Source organism: Polistes fuscatus, unplaced genomic scaffold (genome assembly GCF_010416935.1).
Source record: "Polistes fuscatus isolate 324 unplaced genomic scaffold, CU_Pfus_HIC Scaffold6, whole genome shotgun sequence".
Lineage (NCBI taxonomy): Eukaryota > Metazoa > Arthropoda > Insecta > Hymenoptera > Vespidae > Polistes > Polistes fuscatus.
Window position 1 is genome coordinate 5,896,606 of NW_025113140.1, and position 22,350 is coordinate 5,918,955.

The 22,350-nt window shown below is 32.8% G+C and overlaps 1 protein-coding gene across 2 annotated transcripts in view; it reads left to right on the forward strand.

Moving 5' to 3' along the window:
- Nucleotides 1–598: 598 nt before the first annotated feature.
- Nucleotides 599–22,350, forward strand: part of LOC122523083 (monocarboxylate transporter 10-like) — a 39,255-nt gene continuing 17,503 nt past the window's right edge. For both annotated transcript variants that reach the window (XM_043644636.1, XM_043644637.1), the window contains exons 1-4: nt 599–1,018; nt 2,828–2,996; nt 7,312–7,422; nt 8,013–8,186. In XM_043644636.1, the coding sequence (XP_043500571.1) occupies nt 842–1,018; nt 2,828–2,996; nt 7,312–7,422; nt 8,013–8,186 (631 nt within the window). In that variant the 5' untranslated portion in view covers nt 599–841. The remainder of the gene's footprint in view (nt 1,019–2,827; nt 2,997–7,311; nt 7,423–8,012; nt 8,187–22,350) is intronic.

Sequence of the window (22,350 nt, forward strand, 5' to 3'; positions counted from 1 at the left end):
ATAATCTCTGTATCTTTATTTCTCGTATTTCACTATTTCCGAACAAAATCCAATAAAAACGAGCATACTACATGATAATAATAATAATAATAGTAATAATAATAAAAAAAAAAGAAAATACGTCCAATAGCGAGTTAAAGTATCGAATCTATTTAATCTGCGTGCTTTTTCAATATACTTTAACAAAAAAATCCCCATACCCGAGAGTTAGATTTGAAAATACTAAATTAAATAAATAATCCTATCTTGTGTATAGATTTGCAGAAGATTTAACAACAACAAAAAATACCGCCCACCCTCCCCGTAAAAAAAAGAAACCGTATTACCTACCAATACTATTTTGTTCTCCGTTCTATTCTATTAAAATAAAGATCAATATTTTTGTGTTACAGAGAAAAATAGGAGACGATAGAAGAAGATAATCGTTGGAAGTAAAGAAAAAGAAGAAAAGAAAATATGTCGAGAAGGGGAGGTTGGAAAAATAGCCGGCTCTTTTTTCTCATTGAAGATATCGAAGCAAACGATAGAATAGAAAGAAGAAGGTGCCACCACCACCACCACCACCACCACCACCACCACCACCGTCACCATCAACACAACCACCAACACAACCACCAGCACACCACCATCATCAAATCGTTTTCGTCTTCTTCTTCTTCTTCTCCTTCTTCTCCTTCTTCTTCTTCTTTTTCTTCTTCTACTTCTTCTTCTTCGATAACACGACTTGGTCTACCTCCCATTTCCTCGTTCTCCTCCTCGAGCTCATTGAGAATGTGTATCGGAGCGTAAGAAGACGTAGTAGCAGCAGTGGCAATAAAATGTCGTCCGCATTATCGTGAAAATGTGCGAAAGGGGGATGGGGTGGACTACAGCAGAAAGCTTTAGAGGGGGTTGGTCCACCCCCGCCGGTGCTGCGACTGTTGGATGTAGAAACTCCGCGATGAGTTTCGGGGGCAGTGTACCTTCTCTTCACCCAGCTGGTTCGATACGATCCTTACGTTCCCAGCATTCCATGCAGGTAACAAGATTACTATGTATTTCTTTCTACTTCGTTCACCCTTATCCATCTACTCACATTCGTATTTTTCTCTTTGACTCCGAGAAACGTTTTACTAAATTGCGATGAAATGCTCTCCGACTCGAAAGAAAGAGAAAGATATATGTATATATATATATATATATATATTTCTTTCTTTTTCTTTTTTTTCTTTTTTTTTTTACTATACATTCACCTAACCACAGCATGCAATTTTCAACGTAATAGTTCGACGATTCTTCTTCTCTCCGAGCACTTTAACGTCGATCAAAAAGTTACTTTCAACCATCTTTTTTCTTTCCCTCCTTTTATTTTCAACTATTCATTTGAGTTTTACGAGGAAAAGTTAACATCGACGATAAAGTTGAAGGGGGATGGAAGGGGGTGATCATTTGGAAGGCAGAAAATTTGCTCTTTTTTTTAGATGATTCTTTCTTCTTTCTTTTTTTTGTTTAATTTTTAAATAAAAAAGGATTGTCTGATCACTCGATAAAATTTCTGTTAAATTTTGAAAGAAAAATATATAAATTCTTATACACACGAATTTCACAGATTTTCTAATTCATCAAATAACTGACAGTAGAAATAAGATGTGTGTCAAATTTAAGTCAAAATCGATCGAAATAATTTTCGAGAAATCATTCCAACAATATTGTAATTATCGATATGTGACCTGTAAATCTGTCATTTTAAATTAAAAAAAAAAAAAAACTAGTGTGTGTACTTATGTACGCACGTAAGAAGTTATACTTCTTTGCAGTACCAAAACGAACATAACCTCAATAACCTCAAAAATAACTTCAAAAAATAACTTAACAAAAAAAAAAATTTATTATTATTATTATTATTATTTAAAAAAAAGGAAAGAAACATATTTTCAATCGATCGATATATTATATATATTAGAAAGAATAATAAAATATCATAATATAGATATCAGTCCACAGTTAATATAAGAGAAATATATCGAATTACTCCACGCGTCAACAGCCATGGCACGGTGATAGTATTAGTTCCCGCTTCGATCATTTAAGTAAAACAGCGCTGAGTACGATTAGTACTTGGATGGGTGACCCGCTTGAGAAAAAAAGGGGAAGAAGAAGAGAAGACAACTTCATGCCGTATACTTGAAATCGCTTTGCCGCGCGTCGTAAATACTGACAAACTTCATGGTGTCGTTTTTCCAGACGCTCGGAACAAAATCACTCCCCATTACATTTTCCCCAACGCGCCAAAAGAAGTATAACTTCAAAAAAAGAAAAAAGAAAAGACAAACACATAGGCGCAAAAATATTCTTTATATAGTCAAAATATGAATCATATTATTTATTTGAAAATAAAAATTTGAAAAAAGAACAAATAGGAAATTTGTGACCCTTTTAAATGATCTTCCTTCCCCACCTTAAAGAGAACTTATATTAGAGAATTAGATTTTATTTGAGTAAAGGATATTTGCGTATTCCCAAGTTGATTCGAAAATAGCCGATATAAAGGGAATTATCTCGGTGAATATTGTTCGATAGAGTCTCTATCTCTGTCTCTCTCTCTCTCTTTGCAAGAGGATACAATAGCCAATAGAGATATCCGTTCTCTATAGGAGGTCTGATTGCGAAGCTATAGAAACAATGAGGCGTACGTTTGATACCTAAATATACGTATATACCCTGTTCTAATTATCATCCTAGTTTCAGTTAATTTCCTATGCGCGTTATCCAGAATCTAATTATAAATATTTCGGAACGAGAATATTAGTATATTTTTGTATTTTCATTTTTGTTGAATCTGTTTCAGTGTCCACAAGAGACACCGCAAAGATGCATACACTGCCATCCCGTACACGCATCTAACACTCCTAACAATTACGTGCATCACCCTATGCAGTATTACACCCCCAGTCACTGTGCAGAAGCTCAACAACAGAATGGGACGTATACGCCACATCGGAGTTCTTATCACGGTGGTGAGTTATATCATTCAATTTTCAATTAGCATAAGTTAATGCAAATTATTCGTACACGTAATTCGTATATTATAGTCGGTGATAAAAATATATGGACAGGTATTGTTGTTCAGAATTGTTGTCAGAAATTATTCTATTTGTATCATTACGAGTTAGGATGAATCATATTTGTTAACGAGTTTGAAAGAAAAATAACATCCAAGAGTCGAGATCGATATTATTCGAAAAGTTTTTGGTGAAGTATTGTTGGTAGGAATTATAGGAAAATTATTATCGTAAAGGTTAATGTTAAAAGTTGGTAGTATGAATCGAGTTTACAAGGAAAACGCAGAAAATCGGATAATATGCGAAAATATACGAAGAAAAATGAAAGAATTGGAAGAGATCGTGGTAGAAAGAGTTAGGACGAAACCTTTAGAAAACTCAAAAAGAGAGAAAGAGAGAGAGAGAGAGAACACGCATAGATGGTTGGTAAAAAGTAAAAGGAGCAAAAGGCTTTTCTTCCATTTTATGGTATCATTTTTCTACGTCGTATGCTAACTGCCTAGCACAATTGTCGTCGAATCCAACAACTCGTGGAATAAAACTACGAGGAGTACGGAAAATCGAAACCCATCCATCCGATCGTCAAGTTTTCTCTACGAGCTTTTATATCGAAATAGAAAACTTTTCAAGAGGTGACATTTAAAATGTTACCTTGGTCGTCGTAGTACCAAATTTTTATACAAAAAAAGAAAAAAAAATATCTTTGATCGAAACGGAAAATATTAATGAAGGTACTTATATCGCGTTCAATAAGTTTAATGGCTTAAGCAGATACAGAGTGCAGTTTCATTTAATCGTTAACAAAAAGAAAAAAGAAAAAGAAGGAAAAAGTTGGTTGTAGGAATAAAATCGAGTTTGAGAGAGAAATGAAACGCAATATTATTCTGAACGGTCGAAGTTCATTGTGCGAAGAGAAAATGTTACGATGCTATTATCGCGAGTTTATAGTGAAACTTGTATAATCATAGTAAGAGAGAAAAGGAACAAGACGCGAGAAATCGTGTAATATGCGAAATGCGAACACACTCCAACAGCTACTTGTTAGTTTAGATTGCAACACTTTGCTAAACATACCTTTGTGAAAAAGAGAAATAATTCGGCTTACTGTTTACGGTGGCTGCTTTTCAATGAGAACACAAATTTCTATTGAAAGAAGTAGTAACAAGAATATTAACGTCTGTATTAATCCTATCATTCCATAGAAATGTTCTATCGATACGACCTTTATATGGGATCGGTAAGAACGAAAGGGTTAATATCATTTAACTATTTGCACGAGTTTGAATAAATCTTCTTTAGTATACGACCTGACCGAATAATCGTGCAGAAACCATTATGAAAATTTGAATTGGTAATGGTTAAAGTATCGATAAGGAAGATCAAGGAAAGCTGTCATCCGAATCGAAAGATCACAATTCATTTTCAAAGATACTTTGTCCCGACGAGAGAAGCGTGAAATTCAATTTAATCGTCTCTAGACCTTTCGGAACGAGCTCGTCAGCAATTTTTATGCCCAGCACACTTTTGCGACACCTACTTAATGGCGGCCTCGTAATTCCTTCCACGATAATTTCATATCCAGAAATGTCAGGATTTTTATACCAAACTCCATTTTCTACGATATATATATATAACCCTTTCTCTTTATTCATTCTTCCTTTCGAGACACTCGACCACTTTTTATCATCGTTAGAAAAAATTCTACGAGTTCGACAAAATGATAATTTATTAATTAATCAAAATTGCATTAATTAATCGTTTCTATCGAATTTTAATTCTTATCCTTTTCAATATATTCTTACAGTTTCTTTTTTTTATTTATGATATTAGAATCAAATGATAACTTTTCTCTAACGATTACTTTTTTTTTTTTAGTTAAAAAGTTTAAAATTAAATTGTCGTGAAAATTTGAATCTACGTAGGTGAAATATTTTCGCTTTTCTATTTCACAATCATCGACCCGTTTTTCTGCACCTTTGCTACAACGACGCGTCACTGACTCTTCCCTCTTATTGTCAGTCCCCTTCTTCTTTTTTCTTTTTCTCTTTCTCTTTATCTCACACACAGTTTAATAGATCGTCCCTCTCTCTCTCTCTCCTCCTCTCTACCTATTTTTTTCTCTTTATCTCCTTTCGTTTCTTTCACGAGTTAAAACTTGTTCCGTACTATTATTTTTTAAGCCGCTTTTCTCGAGATTATAATGGAACACGTGTAATTATTCGATTCAAATCTAACTAACAATTATATCTTTTCTTATAAAAAAAAAAAAAAAAGAGAAAAGAAGAAAAAGTAAGAAATCACGGACATATTATATTACAGATGATTAAAACTCATGTCGGAATTATGAAGAAAAAGAAAAAAAAAATAACATTAATGAGAATGAAATTACAAAATTTTCAGTAGAAACAAAAAGAGAATAAAAATTTAGTAGATTTCATTTTACTTTATTCTTAAATACGTGATTTTGACGAGTCAGTAGTACGATATCTCACTTTCCACTTTACAGTCATCTAAAGCCCTTTTCTCTTTACCTTTTACTCAAAGTACCATCGCTTTTCTGCCCTTGCACGTTATACTGTCATCTGCCTTTCATGAACACTTTGACCTAAGTCTTTCTTTCCGTGTTTCTTTTTCTTTTCCATTAAAAAATATTCACCTTTCTTTCCGACTCTCTTTTACTCTCTCAGACAAACTTACGCGCCCAACTATACATTTTCATACGAAGAAAATTTAATTATAATATTATTAACGATGTAAACTAAAAATATGCATAATAATATAAAAAAAAAAAATGAAGGGTAATAAGATTTTTAATATAACCGATAAATCCCCCCCCCCCCATAGAAATTCTTACGTTAAATACTCGACAATATTTCTTATCGATTAATCGGAAATCGATGTCCTACTGTCAATATCGAAAATGCTAGGATATATGCTCTGAAGTTAATATCACGATATTCCTTAAACTATCGTAAAACGAAAAATCCAAATCGTTAGATGCTCGAGGTAAACTTTGATGGAAAAGAAATACGTTTTTTCCCCTTTCACTTCTCTCGCAAAGTTATCTAACAAAAAAAACAAAAAACAAAAAAATACGCACACACACACATATACAGAAAAAACGTCGAAGATAAATTATATTACCATAATTTACATATTTTTTCTAATATTCTTTGAAAAATTACGGATTTTCCGAGCAAAGATAATACTATAATTATAACCTACCAACCAATATAAGGTTCGTAAATTATTTAAAAAAAAAATAAATTAAATAAAAGAAAACGATACTCGTGCAAGTTGTAAGAAAATTTTCCGTTAATAATTTTTCTTCTATCTCGTACGTATATGCTCTCGTAATATACATGAATATTGCTAAACCATGAGAAAATAATTCGAAATAAGACGAGATCCTTCGATCGTTTCATATAAAGTGTTATCGAACTCTCCTTCTCGGCATCTCTCGTATTTCTTTTTCTACTTTGTATCCTTTTATCTCTCTCTTTCTACCTCTCGTCGTCTCCAGCTGTCCAAAACACGCAAATACAGCGTTACAAAGCTGAAAGATACCCTCGGTTGAAGCTCCTTAAGAAGATACACCACCGTTTTTCCCCCTTTCTAATTCCTTCTTTTTAATACCTTGCTACTACTAATCTCATCTTTTTCCTCCCTTCTTCTTCTTCTTTTTCTTCTTGTTCTTTTTCTTCTTTTACTTCCTCGTCAACAACTTCTGAAAAGAAACTCTGACGATTCGTAACCATGTATAATTTGCATACGAGCTACTTTGGTAGATATTTTCCTAAGAAAGCAGACGCGCGTTTTGAGTGTACCACTTTCAAAGTAATCGTGTAGGTATCTTTCTTTTTCCTCCACCCCTTCCTCCCTACCCCCTCCTTTTGAATTAATACAACGAAGATTTTGTTCTCTTTAAAAATTCGTTCTCGTAACGTAATTTGATATTTCATTTCTTATTCAAATTGTATCCAATTACAACTGAATATATAATTGAAATGAAAATGGTTCGTTGTCATGATAATATCTGGATTTATCGTGTTAGCTTGAGGATGTTTGAGAGGTACAATCGGAGGTAAAAGTGCTGAAAATTATAAATTCGTTAATATCTACGCGTTTTACTAAATGTTATGAAATAAATTAATTATGTCAATGTTAAAAACAAAAAAAAAAGAATTTGAAATGGTAAAAGTATGGTAGAAAATTTGAAATAACTTTTTACAGTGAATACCAGTAATTACAGTAATTTGATTATTTTCAGACACTCGAATACGTTACACGGATACGGAAGAAAGTTTGGCAGGAAACGCAAATTGGGTCCTCGGTGATTTACGAAGTCTTCATCGTTGTGTTCCCGCATTGCGACGTACAGGTACAACACAGACCATAATTTCAATTCGAGCCTTTTCTTCCTACCACCACGGCATATTATATAGCATATTTGATTTCGGATATAACGTTGAATCTTCGAACTTATGCAAATGTGTTTGTTTAACAACGTGTACCTAAACGATTCCAAAGATTAATTAAACTTAACGGCTTCAAAGACTGATTTCGAATGCGGGATCACGAACTGTTTGAAAATTCAATTCAATTTGACTACTATTTTCTTATTCTTACGATAATTCGAATAAGTTAATCATCATTTTATAAAGTCACAAATTTCTTAGTTAATACAAGAACCTAAAATATAATAATCAAAAATATTTTCTGCTATTTAAAATTTTCAGCAGTGCTTACATTTAAATATTTGATTTTAAAAATAAGAATTAAATCTAACAGAAAATATTATTAAATTACTGAAACCATATGCAAGAGGAAGAATAAATAAAATATTAGAAATAAAACACGTTCGTAAATAAAAATTTCGCATAACAGGTTCTTGCATCGACAAAAAATATTGCGAAATAAATAAAATGAAATAGAAAGAGCTGCTGTAAATAAGATAATCTTTACTGTCAGGCATAGACGTTGCCGGTATGCGAACACATTTCTATCCGGAGGGTGGCTGGGGGTGGTTAGTATGTGCAGCTGGCTTTCTCGCCCTGTTGCTCACAACAGGAATGCAACTCGCCTTCGGGTTTCTTCATCTTTATGCTGCACGCCATTTCGGCGAGTTACACATGATGGACATAGGTATGTTATTTGTTATCTTTCCATTTAAAAAATACAAAAAGAAATTCTAAAAACATGATATGTGGTTAGAGTAGAATCCACCCTAAAATGTGATTGGCTTAGAAACAATGCTCCTACATATTTCAAAAGCATATGAATGTTACACGAAGTGGCATGAAAAATGTTGTCCCATTTCTTCCTAAATATTAATCAAATAAATTAGAGTAATGGACATACCTTAAATGATTGTTAATTAATCGAAAAAAATGTATATTGTAATCTAAAAACACGGAATATAAGTTCGATGTACCTTCCTCCTCAAAATCCATCGTTACACTGACATGTTATTCTCTATGAAAGTTCTTTTATTGATTGCTGTTTATATGATTTTCAAGAGAACACATTTCATTTACTATGAATATTATTTTCGTTATACATATATGTATATATACATAGCCTTAGGAAAGTCATATAAACAAGAATAAATAAGAAATATGTTAACTGACTTTCATAGAAGAAAAAGTGTCAGTCTTCCGTTGGATTTCGAAGAGAACGTTTCGTTGATCTTAAACTCCGTGTTTTTAGACTACAATATACATTTCTTTCGATTAATAAACAATCAATTAAGGTAAATCAAACACGGTACTGTACTTCTATAATATTTTAGATTTTTCAAACTAAAATACATTTGCATTAACGTTCCTGGCAAGTGATGATTTTTAATTTCAAATTTGCATTTAATAAAATATCAAATAGAAATAGTTTATTATTCGAAGTATACTAAATAGATTTATAATTTTTAAACAAATGTATTATATATATATATTATTCTTACTTTAATGGGTATTAAACTCATTCTGATACGAACAAACACATACACACATGCAATAACTAATACAAGAATCTTCCATAATGTTGTTATTGTCCCCTAAAAAGTTTCACTTCGAAAAAGCGAAATATATTGCAAACAATATTTATTATATTTATTTCGTATAATACTTGGCTTATGGTTCGAGCAATGTACGAAATGGCCAGTCATTTTATTTCCGACTTATAGAGCCATAAGTCATTCTTTTTTCTGACACAAGAAACACAAAAATCTTCCATAATTTCGTTCAACTCTCTCTCTCTCTTTCTCTTTCATATTGTTTCATAAAATTTTGTTGTTGCCATCCCCTAAAAGGTTTCATAGCGAAAAAGCGAAATATATTGCAAACAATACTTTTATACGCGTTGAGAATACTACGATATATTATTTTTCGTTACCGTGTACATCGACGCGAACATTTTTTTCATATTTAAATTGATAGACCATTAAATAGGTCGACGGGTGATTCATACGGGATCTTTGCATAGTCGACTCGTATATGGGTCGCTAGTAATGAAAGAGTTAAATTTTTTATATTATACTTCTTGGCAACGTAATTTTCATTTACTCGGAGATATCTCTTATGAAATATATCGAAAAAAAATATACCGCAAGAGGAAAAAATACAAGAAGACGCGTAAATAACGCTCCAATAATTTTAAAATAGAATACAATGAAAGAGAGTAGAGCTTATGTTCTTTACTCTCATTAATTCTGGCGTATATACTTGCTTAGTTACTTACTTTGCGACTTCGCTCATACACAAATATATGTAAGGGTATATCTGAAGATCGATAAATGGCAGAACTCGAAGAATCTGTCGTAGCGATTTATTAGGCTCGTTATCTTGATATAATACTCAACCTTTAAGCTACTAGAACAGAAAGAACATGAGAAAAAATGGGCTAAGAATATTGGGGTCAATGGCGAAAAGTACTTCGGAAAACACATGTGAACACGTAACCAATGGGGTGTTGAAGCTCTTATCGACGATAGAACCCAACAAAAGCTGCAAATTATTAAACGTCTTTTTTAATTTATTGTAAAAGAAAAATCGAGTTATGGCTGGTGTTGAGAAATATTAGGAAATCATTTTTCCAAATCTAGAATTAACTCCAACTCTAAACTATTATATAATATTTCGAAACAATTAATAATACAATTATTACTTCGTCTTTCTTTTTTAAACTTGTATTAAACACTTTATTGAAGTATATAATTAATAATAATTATTTTTACTATAATATTGTAACGAAGATTGTATGTCAATAAAATACCAATCAAGTAATTAGCCATCTTACTAATATAAAATCGTTTAAATTACTGATTGAATTTCGGTATATCCAAATTTCAATAGCAACTCAAGTCAACTCATTAATATTCCATCCCTCGAGGAAGAGTAATCCTCTTGGCATCGTAAAGCGCGACACGAGTTACAAATTTAACGGATTTATTAATCCACGATACTCCTAATCGATTTACATCGAAACCATTTAAACAAATAGGTACTAAAATTATCTCCAAATATACAAATTGAATTCGTCTTGTCTTCCGGTGTAACGTCTCGTCTGGTTTCGCAACGAAACATTATTCATTTAAAATAAAAATAACAAGAATTTGTAATAACGAAAACGATTCTCTCTTTCTCTTTCTATTGATCTCTAACAATTTTATCCCACTATCTTTCAAGCATACGCGAAACGGCGGCAGAGGGCAAAAGTTGTCGAACTTCTTACCGAATCTTGAGGAAGTGAAACTCCGCGGAAGAAAATAAGTTTCCATTCTCGAGGATCGGAAAAACACATTTTCTAAATCCCGTTGCGCAGCTAGCACCATCTCTCTCTCTCTTTCTCATAGATACAGACACAGATTCATATAAACCTTCTTCTTCTTCTTCTTCTTCTTCTTCCGCGTCGTTGTCGTCGTCGTCTATTCGTTTTCTTCCTCGAGGGAACGAGGAAGAATTTTCTAGCCATTCGCGAGGATCCATTTCATGCACACTTTCGACAGGGTTTAATCTTCAACTAGGAAATTCCCCGAGATAATCCTCCAAATACGATCGTTTCCTAACACAGAAAAAGAGAGAGATCGATAGATCGATAGACGGATGGCGAAAGATAGAAATAAAAAGGGGGGTGGGGGGATTGGGTGAAGAGGGCCCGGTTTGAGGGGGAAACTGGAATGGCAAGAGTTATCTCGAAGAAAAATCGCAAATACGTATCGAAGTAAGGTGACGACGAGTTTTGCGAACGCACTTTAATCTCGTCCCATCGGGATTCCCATCAAAAACTTTTTCCCACGTTAAGAATTTTCTCCTCTCTAACACGTCACTTATTCGTTATTTCTCTTTCTATCCAAGGACATTAATTCTCAACTACGAGAACTATCCTTTTCCTTCTTCTAAATCCTTTTCTGACAAAATATACATCAGACTTTACTCCTTAAAGTCTAATTATCTATTCGCTTTGATCAAAGTAGACACTGGAATTACGACTACAAAGTACGAAGTTTTAATCTAAAGAGAGAGAGAGAGAGAGAGAGAAAGAGATTAGGAAGTTCGAATAGTCAGTCGTCTAGGAAGAACTAATCTTCATAAGACATAAGAATTTTTCGATATATATTCAATATTTATTGACAATATATTAATATACAATAAATTCTAATTTTATTATAATGATTATTATTGCAAGATATTATTTGTAATCCTACTAAGAAGATGTAGACTAACGTAATTCGATTAACTTTCTCTTATTGTTAATAAAATTTTATTGATTAATATATTAAAATGTTACAAATCTTCGTTTTTTACTTTTACAATTAGATCAGTCAACTCACGACTATCTTCCATTTCATTCTTACTCCTAATGTGTATATCGTACTTTTCATACTTCTATTTACAAATGCATCTCTCAACAACACAACATTGATCGACGCATCTCATACACATACACACACGCACATACACACACACACACAACTAACTAACTCTAGATCCTTCCATACTCCTGTTCAATTGTTGATCAACTTATTTCATACGCGTACGTATGAACACAAACACACACACACACACAACTGTATAACGTTACTAGGGCCTTCCATCCAACATTATTAAAATAAATTGCATATTATGATGAATATTAAAACAAAATAGAATATCATTTTCCATATAAATTTGTAATCGTCATATTGTGCGAAATAATATGGATCGCTTATAACGATTTATTCAATAAAACATTAAATATACAAGTAATACGAAAATATTAATCAAATTAATAGTAAAAAGGGAAGTAAAATATGATCGTTACGTAGGAATGATTTGTGGAATGATTTGGATTAAAAGAGACATGTGATCCTGGAGGATAGAATGTTAGGAATTCTGTCCTCGGAGTTGTCCTCTCAGGGAGGACTGAATCATCGACTAGTATTTACTGTTCGAGTGAACACACCTACGTATGTATATATCAACCGCATCCTAGGTAATCTCTGAATGTAGACCAACGTAGTACGACATACACTATCTAATGACATATACGAGCGCAACCGGCATTGACCGCAGTAGTCTCTCTTCTTCTTCTCTCTCTCTCTCTCTCACACACACATACTCTCTTCATCCACCAATGGCACACCCGTACAGAAGTTTCCATCTATGAAAAAGATACGGATTTATGGACCGCACGCAAAGTATCATCAATTTTATCTTTTTTAACTTCAGATCAAGGTTCTACTTAGTTTCCATCAAATACTATCAAACATTTCTATTTATTTATCGTATTTAATATTTTCAATAAATCAACTGGTGTTCTTAATAATATTTCAATCAAATTTTGAAGCCATAAAAAGTGATCTTACATGTATTCAAGATTCAGTTAGCTATCAAAAAGTTTCATTCATATTTCGATCACGTAGGAGTATTCCTGCGACAATCTTCAGGATTACCAGAATAAGACAAGCAGATGTTAAAACCTAACGTTTTTCCTCTCTCTCTCTCTCTCTTTCTCTCTCTCTCTTTCTTTTCTTTTCTTTTCTTTTCGTCTAACGTCTACAGAAAAATATATATCACTTTTCTTGAGCAAAGCTGCAGCATTGCCCCGAGGACTCTGGGGAAACACAAGAAAGGAAAAGAGAAAGAGAGAAACAATATCTAACCTTTCTTTTTCCGCACGAACTGTAGCATAAGAGATTTATTCCTTCATTCTTTAACCAAAGTTGATATTCATTTGACGTTCCATTCGATATTTATATATTTATTTGGAAACAAATTGACGTATACTATAAATGAAATAATCTTCGTGATATGAAGAGCAAATAAAAATATAATTCAATGAAATGAAATCAGAAATGATGAATCGAAATATTTAACTTGAGGATTCGTCTTCATCTATATGTGATTCGGTTACGTAGTTAGATACGTTCAAATTTCTCTTTCTACATTTCCCTCCCCCCTGCAGACCCATCCTCGACCACCTGTCCCCTTTTCGACTATACTGTACGTTCCTTTGCATCGTGCCTAATGTGACAATGCGGTCGCTCGGCATCATTGTACACGAAGTATGGGCAAGTAAGTCGAGACAATACACAGTGCTCGCATAGCAGACAGTAATGACGTTATATGTAAAGTTGGCCCGTAGAATATATCGTTCTCTCAACAATGAAAGACACACACACACATATATACATACAAAGAAAGAGAGAGAGAGAGAGAGGGAGAACATAATTTGCTGGGTCTGTTTATTGTTAGTACGTTTCAGCATCCCTGATTCGCATTCGCGTATACGACGTTACGAAATATGTTGGAAGCTGAATCATTTAGCTTGAACTAAATCGGATGGAGCTTTATCATTATTCTAATTAATCGTATTACATTATTGTCCGTTATCGTGAAATTGATTTTCATTGTCTCCCTTTCTTCCATCATCAACGTTAATATAAATGAAATATTTAAAATCTGAATGATGAGATAGACAAAAATTAGTATTCCACTATCGAAGAATTTCTATTCGCGATCTTACTCCTCATAAATCTTTTTCAATGTGATTTCCTAAAGCTCGAGTACGCCTAACGTTGTTCGTATCCGCGTGTAAGCATGAGAAATGGTAAGGTAAGAAAAGCCCGAAGCTTTGGGGATTTTTTTGTTCATTTCTGATATACTGCAAGCCTGTGATTCAGTAGTCGATGGTAGTACGGTGCAGCACGTAAGAGGCCGCAAAGCCTTATTTGAGAGGATTCCTGGTCGAGATAGACCTAGTTTCGCTAAAGTTACTATGCTTCTTCGTTCATCAAAGTTGGATGTTGAATAAAACGAGAATCGTGGAAAATCATTTGCTTCGAAACTTGGAGAGAATATGAAACGATAAAAAAGGAAGGGAACGAAAAAGGAAAGAAAAATTGACGACGATAGGGAAAACGCGTATTATGTCATATAATTTTCTAATATTAGAAGGCCAAGGTCTCGAGGTTAATTATGTAATGCGTTATAAGCGCGTATACCTACGCGGGATCGATCCTTTCTTTGGTACGACAGTTATCGGACTGCTCGTTCAAGCTGTTTTTAAAAAGGTTACGAGAGCGGAAATAACCGACCTATCCAACGATAGTTTTCATTATTAATAATAAAAATAATAATATGAAATTTTATTTTGAGTAAATAGTAGTTAACCCTTTAATTAGTGTCCGTGCTACTGAGGCATGTACCAACAACGGACCCATATAAGGATCACTAATATTTGTATGAAATATTAGAAAATTATTCTTTAATGTGGTCGTTCGTGAAATTTTGAAAAGATATTATTCTCTCTTCTTCTTTATTTCAAATCGACGATGAACGTCTAGCGAACGACTGCTTTTATCGATAATAAAAACACACTTACACACGTGCACACATATACACACTAAGGGGACGAAAGTCTAGGAATTCAGAAATGCCTAGGGTCCCTATGTCTTTCAAAATATTCTCGCGAAATAAAAGCACGAATGATATAAGATAGACGATAAAAGAGACCCGCGGCTTCGGATTTACTCTGAAATAAATCTATATGTGTATACGTTAACGTTACTAGTACTACTATTTCTACTACTACCACCACTACTACTAACCCTTTTCGAAAGAAACAAGAACAAAGACTTTGTTCTTTCGTCTGACGGTTTTGACGATAGAATTCTTCGACGTTTCTAGAAATACTTGGACTCATTTTCTTCTTCTTTTTCCTTGTTTTTTTGTTTTTTTTTTCATTTAATTTTTTTTTCACTTTTGTTATTTATATCTCTAGATATTCATTCTCGTCAATGAATCTTCGAGACAGGAGAGAAAACTTTATTCTCATTTACAACGAACCTTTGATAATATTTTGTTCTATGTTTGTTGTTTAATTTTTTTTATATTTCGAGTAAATGTTTTGAGATATAAACTGTTCGATAAAATATCTCTCAATCTTCGTGGAGTCAGGCGAATTGATTTCAGTCTTGTAAAATATTTCTTTTGACGAGTAACGCGTTAGCAAAGAGGCTTTACTGGCAAACTTACTATATTCGCATCGAAGACGATTGAAAAGTGCCACTTGGGAAATATACTCGCTTCATACTTCATCGAACAGTCCTCTGTTTCTTTCTCTCTCTCTCTCTCTCTTTCTTTCTTTCTTTATTTCTTTTTCTCTCTCTTTCTCTCTCTCTCTCTCTGTCTCTCTCACTCTTTGATCAAATCCAAGTTTAGTAAATACTTTGAAAATATTTCGAAAAGATTCTAGGAAAAGGATCGTTAGAACGTTCAAAACTCTGCTAAAGTATTCGTTAAAAGTTTTTCTGACGACCAACCGTTTTGAAATTATCTATATTTTTATCATATACCAACGAGGACAAGTATTTCTATCAAGTCTAAGTATTTAAATCATCTAGAAAATTTTAGTCTATCATATAATTCAAGGTTTCTGTAAAAAATTGTTTATAACAAATTGTTAATTAATTATTAACAATACGTTGAACAAATAAAGAACACCTATACCCGTTACATATTTTCTTGTCTAAATGGAACAGGTAATTATTGGAAGAAATTATATATTTAATAAAAATAATAAGTCAATTTTGTTAGTTAACTATTTAATTAATGTATGCACTTTTATTATTTAATCTCTATTTGAATTTTATTTTGGTGAAAACAAATTAATTTAGTTCGTAAGAATTTCTTTATATTAATTGTTGATAACAAATTGTTAATTAATTATTAACAATAAGATTAATTAATAGTAAACATTTTTCTCTTTAAAATGATGTATCAATCAAGTTGTTATGATTTTTAGTTCCGGAAATATTTTTATTTAAATGAGAAACGGTCACGTTGACCCATTGGTCTACATAATTTCATTCAATTGTGTTAATGACCAACTGACCTACATAAATTCTGAGAATTTACGCAGCCTGACTACTATACTACTACTCCTCCTACTACACTACTACTACTATTACTACGATTGTCTGATCGTAGTAAATAATGAATGAGAATCTTTCCATGACAATATTTTCCGAACGGAAGGACCTACAAACGTGTACGATACACCATTTTAAAGGGTAGATTTTTTTATATTATTTTTTTAGATTGTTAATAATAATTAAATAATTTGTTATAAATAATTTATATAAAGAAATTCATACACGAATTAAATTAACCTCATTTTACGAAAATTATTTCAAATTACAATTAGTTTTTGCAATTATATAATAAACCAAAAAACAATTATTGTTATATCAATGAAAAATATTTTCTCTCTAGATTTGAAATAGTCACATTTCCCATTCATATAGGAATGTCTGTGGAACCAAAAGTCGTAGAAACTCGAAAGAAATAAACGAATTTAGCGTAAAGAACGGGTTAACAAATGAAGTAAAATAAAAATAACGGACAATTACTATGATAATCAAAATAATTACTCTACCCTAAAAGTGACAATTTGATAGATTACATTTCTATCTGTCGAAGCAGCAACAAATGTCTTCAGTTTAGATATTCTTACTTAAACAGACGTTATAAGATATTACAAAACCTAAATCTACGTTGATAAGTTTACACCGCAAACACGTCCCACGACAACGGAACTTTCATCCTAGTTAATTGATCCCCTTTTATCTCTCTATCTCTAGATACATCCCCATCTTGTTGAAAGATAATTCGCATTGAGATAGACAAAGATAGAGATGGCGATAATGACTTTCGCAAACGCAAATAATCGATTCTAACTCGTCGACTAACGAGCACCACCGACGTGTGAATTATCATAACGCGAACGTCGATTTGTATCCTACCTACGAATCATTATGGTAGCAGGATTCATGAGGGTTTTCGATATGTCGAGTTAATTGCACGTACAAATTGGCGTACATCATTATGCTCCTATACCATTACATGAATCGTAATTTGATCTGCGCACATGCTCGCTTCAATTTTTTTCGTTTTTTTTTTGCCTTAAGCAAACATTCTTTTTCCTTTTTATTTTTTTTTTTTTACACAAATCAAATAAATTCGTTACCGTTTTAAGATAAATTATTAAAAGCAAAATAAGAGAGAAGAAAAAATGATTTTCATTCTTGAAGAACGGAACGGAAAAATATTTTTTAACAGACCGTCTACGATTTTGGATAGATTCGTTTAACTGAATGTCTTTTTGTTGATCGACTGAAAAAGAAAATTGTAAAAAGTAATAGGAAACGTTAGGTAAGCTTGAAACTTGTAGTTTAGAAGCGTTTCACGAGAAACGTCACTGTTAGAACGATATATTACGAAAATCATCTCGGCTACCACATCTGACAGAGTAATATCTAACATAGAGGAACCAGACACAGAGATAGAGAGAGAGTGAGAGAGAGAGAATTCACCCTTTAGTAGGAACGTCTTAGTCCTTTCCCGGAATTGCATCCTAGGATCGATGCTAAATTATTGCTGTCGCGAAAATGATCTACATTCCAATCCCATCCGTACAATTAGTCGACTCTAAGTTAAATTAGTATAACCCATCATCGATTTTGTAACTTTGAATCATTCTTATAAGAACTTTGATACAAACGTATAAATAAATAAATAAATAAAAATAATAGGACGATTTAAGGGGTTATAAGCAATTGCAAGGCTCAAAAAAGACGTCTTTTTATGAATTTTGTATAGAAACAGTTTTTATTTATCAATTACAAGTGATGGTAATTCAAGTAGAGCCTACTTTTAAGAATACAATAGCGTATCGATCATGTAAAAATATTAATGTGCACCGTTCCTGTAGATGATGTCTTGAACGTCTTCTAAAAAAAGGCGCTTGGCGGTGCCTTCCATTTCGGCGGTTTGGATTATCTCATACCAAAAAATGTAGTGGATTCTTTTAAAAGATAGATTAATGCAGGTATTGAACGAAGGAATAATAAAAATTTTGATTTTTGACAAAATGGCGTCTATTTGAAAAAAATGTTTCGTTTTTGACTGAAATTTTTGCTCTAAATTGTTAAAAACAATAGTAATAATTTTTTTAAATCTTATTCCTTCGTTCAATATTTGAGGAATATACCTAAGAAGATTGTGTAGAAATTTAAGACCGATCGGTTGAGCCATTTCTGAGAAATCGATGGCACCGACTTTGAAAATACCGTTTTGAGAAAAACGCGTTTAAAGTTTCAGAAGTAGTTTACACACAGTTAACATTTTTTTTCTTCAACTTAAATGGTATCATCTATTCCAGAGTCATAAGAAGGATCTTCTGCAATATTGGTAGCTTCTAATAAGTCCAGCTGGTGTTATTTTCGAGCCATTCTTCCTTCTCGCGTCGGAGATCATCACAAGCATGAGCTGCGGTGCCTAATGAAAGTCCTAATGCACTCATAAAGTACAATAATGATTTTGTGCCTTCATTAAACATTCCAGCTACAATGTAAGTCGCTATTTCAACAACTTTATGTTCCATCCAGGTTCCCTCATCCGAAACTGTTAATTCTTCATTATTTTCATCACCTTGGTTTTCAGCAGTCGCTTCTTTTTCCTCGGTACAGGCTTTTTCAAACAGTTTTTCAGCTGCTACTTTCGCACAAGAGTGAATGTAATCAATAATCAAATCATAAGTGTTTTGCGTTAAAAAAGCAGGCATGTAAATCAAGCCACAAAATTTAGCTGCGCCTTTTATCCTAGTCCCAGAATTCTCATCGTCTGTTTATTTCGTAAAAATGCTTCACAAAAGGACTGGAGTTTATAACACGATTTTCACACTTATCACACACTACTACGATTTTAAAACCAAGTCCACGGGAAGAAGCAGTTTCAAATTTTATTTTTTCGTCACAAGAGTTACATTTCACTTAATCACTTATCGCAATAAATACAGTAATAAAATTTGAAATTCTATATTCAATCGAAGGATCACGTCAAACTAAAATTTCTTTTGTGCAGTAAGTGCAGCTGCTACTCCGGTTCTTACTCTACCTGTTTTCTAACAGTCTGACGTTACCTTACAAATTCCGGTATATCTCTGAAAATATTTATCAGATTGGCTTCAAATTTTCAAAAAATATACTTAAATATAATATGTACATTCCAAAAATGCAAAAAAAATCGATTTTTTGAAAATTCCAACTACGTATAACCCCTTAAAAAATTACAAAGGATGATAAAGATAACATTGATGATCTAACAAAATTAATTATTTTTGTAGAAAAAAAGTTGGTAAGAAAATGGAGTAAATAAAAATGTTTGCTTTGCTCTCGAAGGACGGATAATCTGGATGGAAAGACGGTTTAATTGAAAAAACACCATCGTTATTTTCCCTAACGATCTTCCGAACGGTTTTGCACGCCTTTATAAAGTGACTCGCTTAGAAAGAAAATTCTATAGCCCGGGAGCGTTAGTTTCGACTTCGATAAGTCGACGAATTAATTCTGTCCTTTGGGATTACACATTGGCACGAAAATCCCTATCGACTGTTTCGATAACTCGAATAATCCCTTCCGTGCAGTCCCGAATATCATTTTCGTCTAAGACTTTGAAATATTTTTTAAGATTAATTCAATTAAGACTGATAATAATATTCATCGTTTCCTCTTGTTTTAAAGAATATAATTAATAATTAGCCATGAAAACACATTGAAGAATATAACGAGACAAACTTTCGACCAAAATCATTTAACGTTTCGCATTAACCGAATATCTAATTGTTAAGAAAATCCTTGACAAATTGTCTCAAACTTAAGATAATGAATCAATAATTAGCATAATGAGAGAAAGTAAGAGTTAATACACCCTGAGGGACAATAACTCTATCGTTAAACAAAAGATAAGTCGGAGCACATTAACTGAAAGTTCTTAATTAATTTCGAGAAAATCCTCTCGAGTGATTTCATTAACTTAACGATGGTATGCAACGGCGTTAAATGATCAACAATGGATTACTATAGTCGTAATCCTTTAAAAAGGAAACGATTAATTTCAATGAAAATTTGATAAATTGTTCGGGGTTAGTAAAAGATTGCGCGGAGAAGTAAGAATCGAATCGCCAAAATGTAATCCGAAAGTAGAGCTAACGAAGAACTTGCAAAGTAGTAAATCTCGTTCCGGTTCGAAAGCTTTCTAGGATACGTTTGCCGACGACGTGTCCGTGTGTGTGTGTATGTGTACCATCCACTGCAGGACGAATATAACCTGCTCGGATGAATATTCACGGACCGTAAAAAAATTTACCATTAAATTTAATATAAGTTGATGTATGTATATACGTACGTACATATGTATGTACGTGGCAGACATGGGAAAAGCATTTTTTAAAGCTGTCCATGCAACTTCCCTTCCCAATCCCCGTTTCTTTCTTTTTTTGTGTTTTCTTTCTTTATTTCCTTTAACGTCAAATGTGATCTTGTTACACAAAATGATTAATAACATCAAAGCTTTCATCTGATTTTACCGTTCTTTAAACTCTTCAGATATTTATTTCCGATTCGAATGAGAATATTCTTGTAATTACTGATTCTATTTATAACTCGTGAGAATATTAACTATCAAACAGACTATACTAAGACTTTTAATAAAAGGAAATAAGAGAAAGAGAGATAGAGAGAGATATATTTGTGTATAATTGATTTAAAATACGAAAGGAGATATAATAAGAGAAATGGAAATTGTTAAATTCGTCGGACTAGCTGCGCGCATGCTGATCAATTATACAACATTTCATTTGGCTAGTATGAAAATATTTTAGTACAGTTTAAAAAAAAAATGAGAAAAATATACGCATCTTTTTTCTATATTAATAATATCGGTAGAAATTTTTAAATGCCTTTGAACGTTCTCGTGAATTCTCTCTTTTATAAATTACGAACAAAAATGTTTGCCCTCTGTGATGTCATATTTTACAATAAAAAAAAGAAAAAACTATACCGTACTAACAACAATAATAATCGAATGTAATTTCTTTTATGGCGAATTGACGTTTATAGTCGAGAAATAAGAAAAAAAAAAATAACATTGTAAAATTGAACAGGATGAAAGATTCGAGTGGACGTTTAGTATCTCGTAAGGTATTTGAGAATGTTAGCAGAGGCTAAAAACGTCCAAGGCTTTAAATTATTCGCGTTCGATCGTTTCCCCTAGTCGTTACCTGTTGAAGTTACCCATAGACATCGAGACTAAAGTCTCTCGAGTCGCGCTCTTAAGTCATGATGCGATGGACAATGCATATTCATCTAACCCTTCCATCCTCTTTCTCCCCCACCCCCACCCCCACCTTTCCCTCTTCTTCTTTTTCTTCTTATTCACTTTTATCGATCGTCCCTCCTCCAAACAACACGCCAATTGAAAGGAATCTCTCTTTTGACGAGAGAACAGCATTCGATTTTTCCGCTTGAAACGAGAATAACCTAATGTAAGTGAAAATATCCCGAGGAATTAAACGAAAATTCTAAGGATTCCCCTGTTAACTCTGACGCAACCTAAATTTATCTTTCCCCAATCTTGAAATAAAAAACGATTGTATAATTTAGTTACTTTTCCTTTTTTTGTTTTTTTTTTTCTCTTCCATCTTCTTTTGTTCCTTTTTTCTTTTTTTTTCGTTTCGTCGCAGTAGAAAAAATTTCAATGCTTCCTTCTGCTGGGGTTGAAAAAAAAGAAAGAGAAAGGGCACAAAAAAAGAGAAAATAAGGGAAGAAAAGGGGAGGAAAAAAAAGAGGAGGAAACTTTGGAAACGTTTTAACGTGAACATAGGAAAACTTTCGAAACGTGATTTCAGAGACCGTTACATCGTCAACTCTTTCCAACCATACGCAGGAAGCTTTTAGCAAATGTAATCACAGAAGGACGTTAGGTAGTAACAA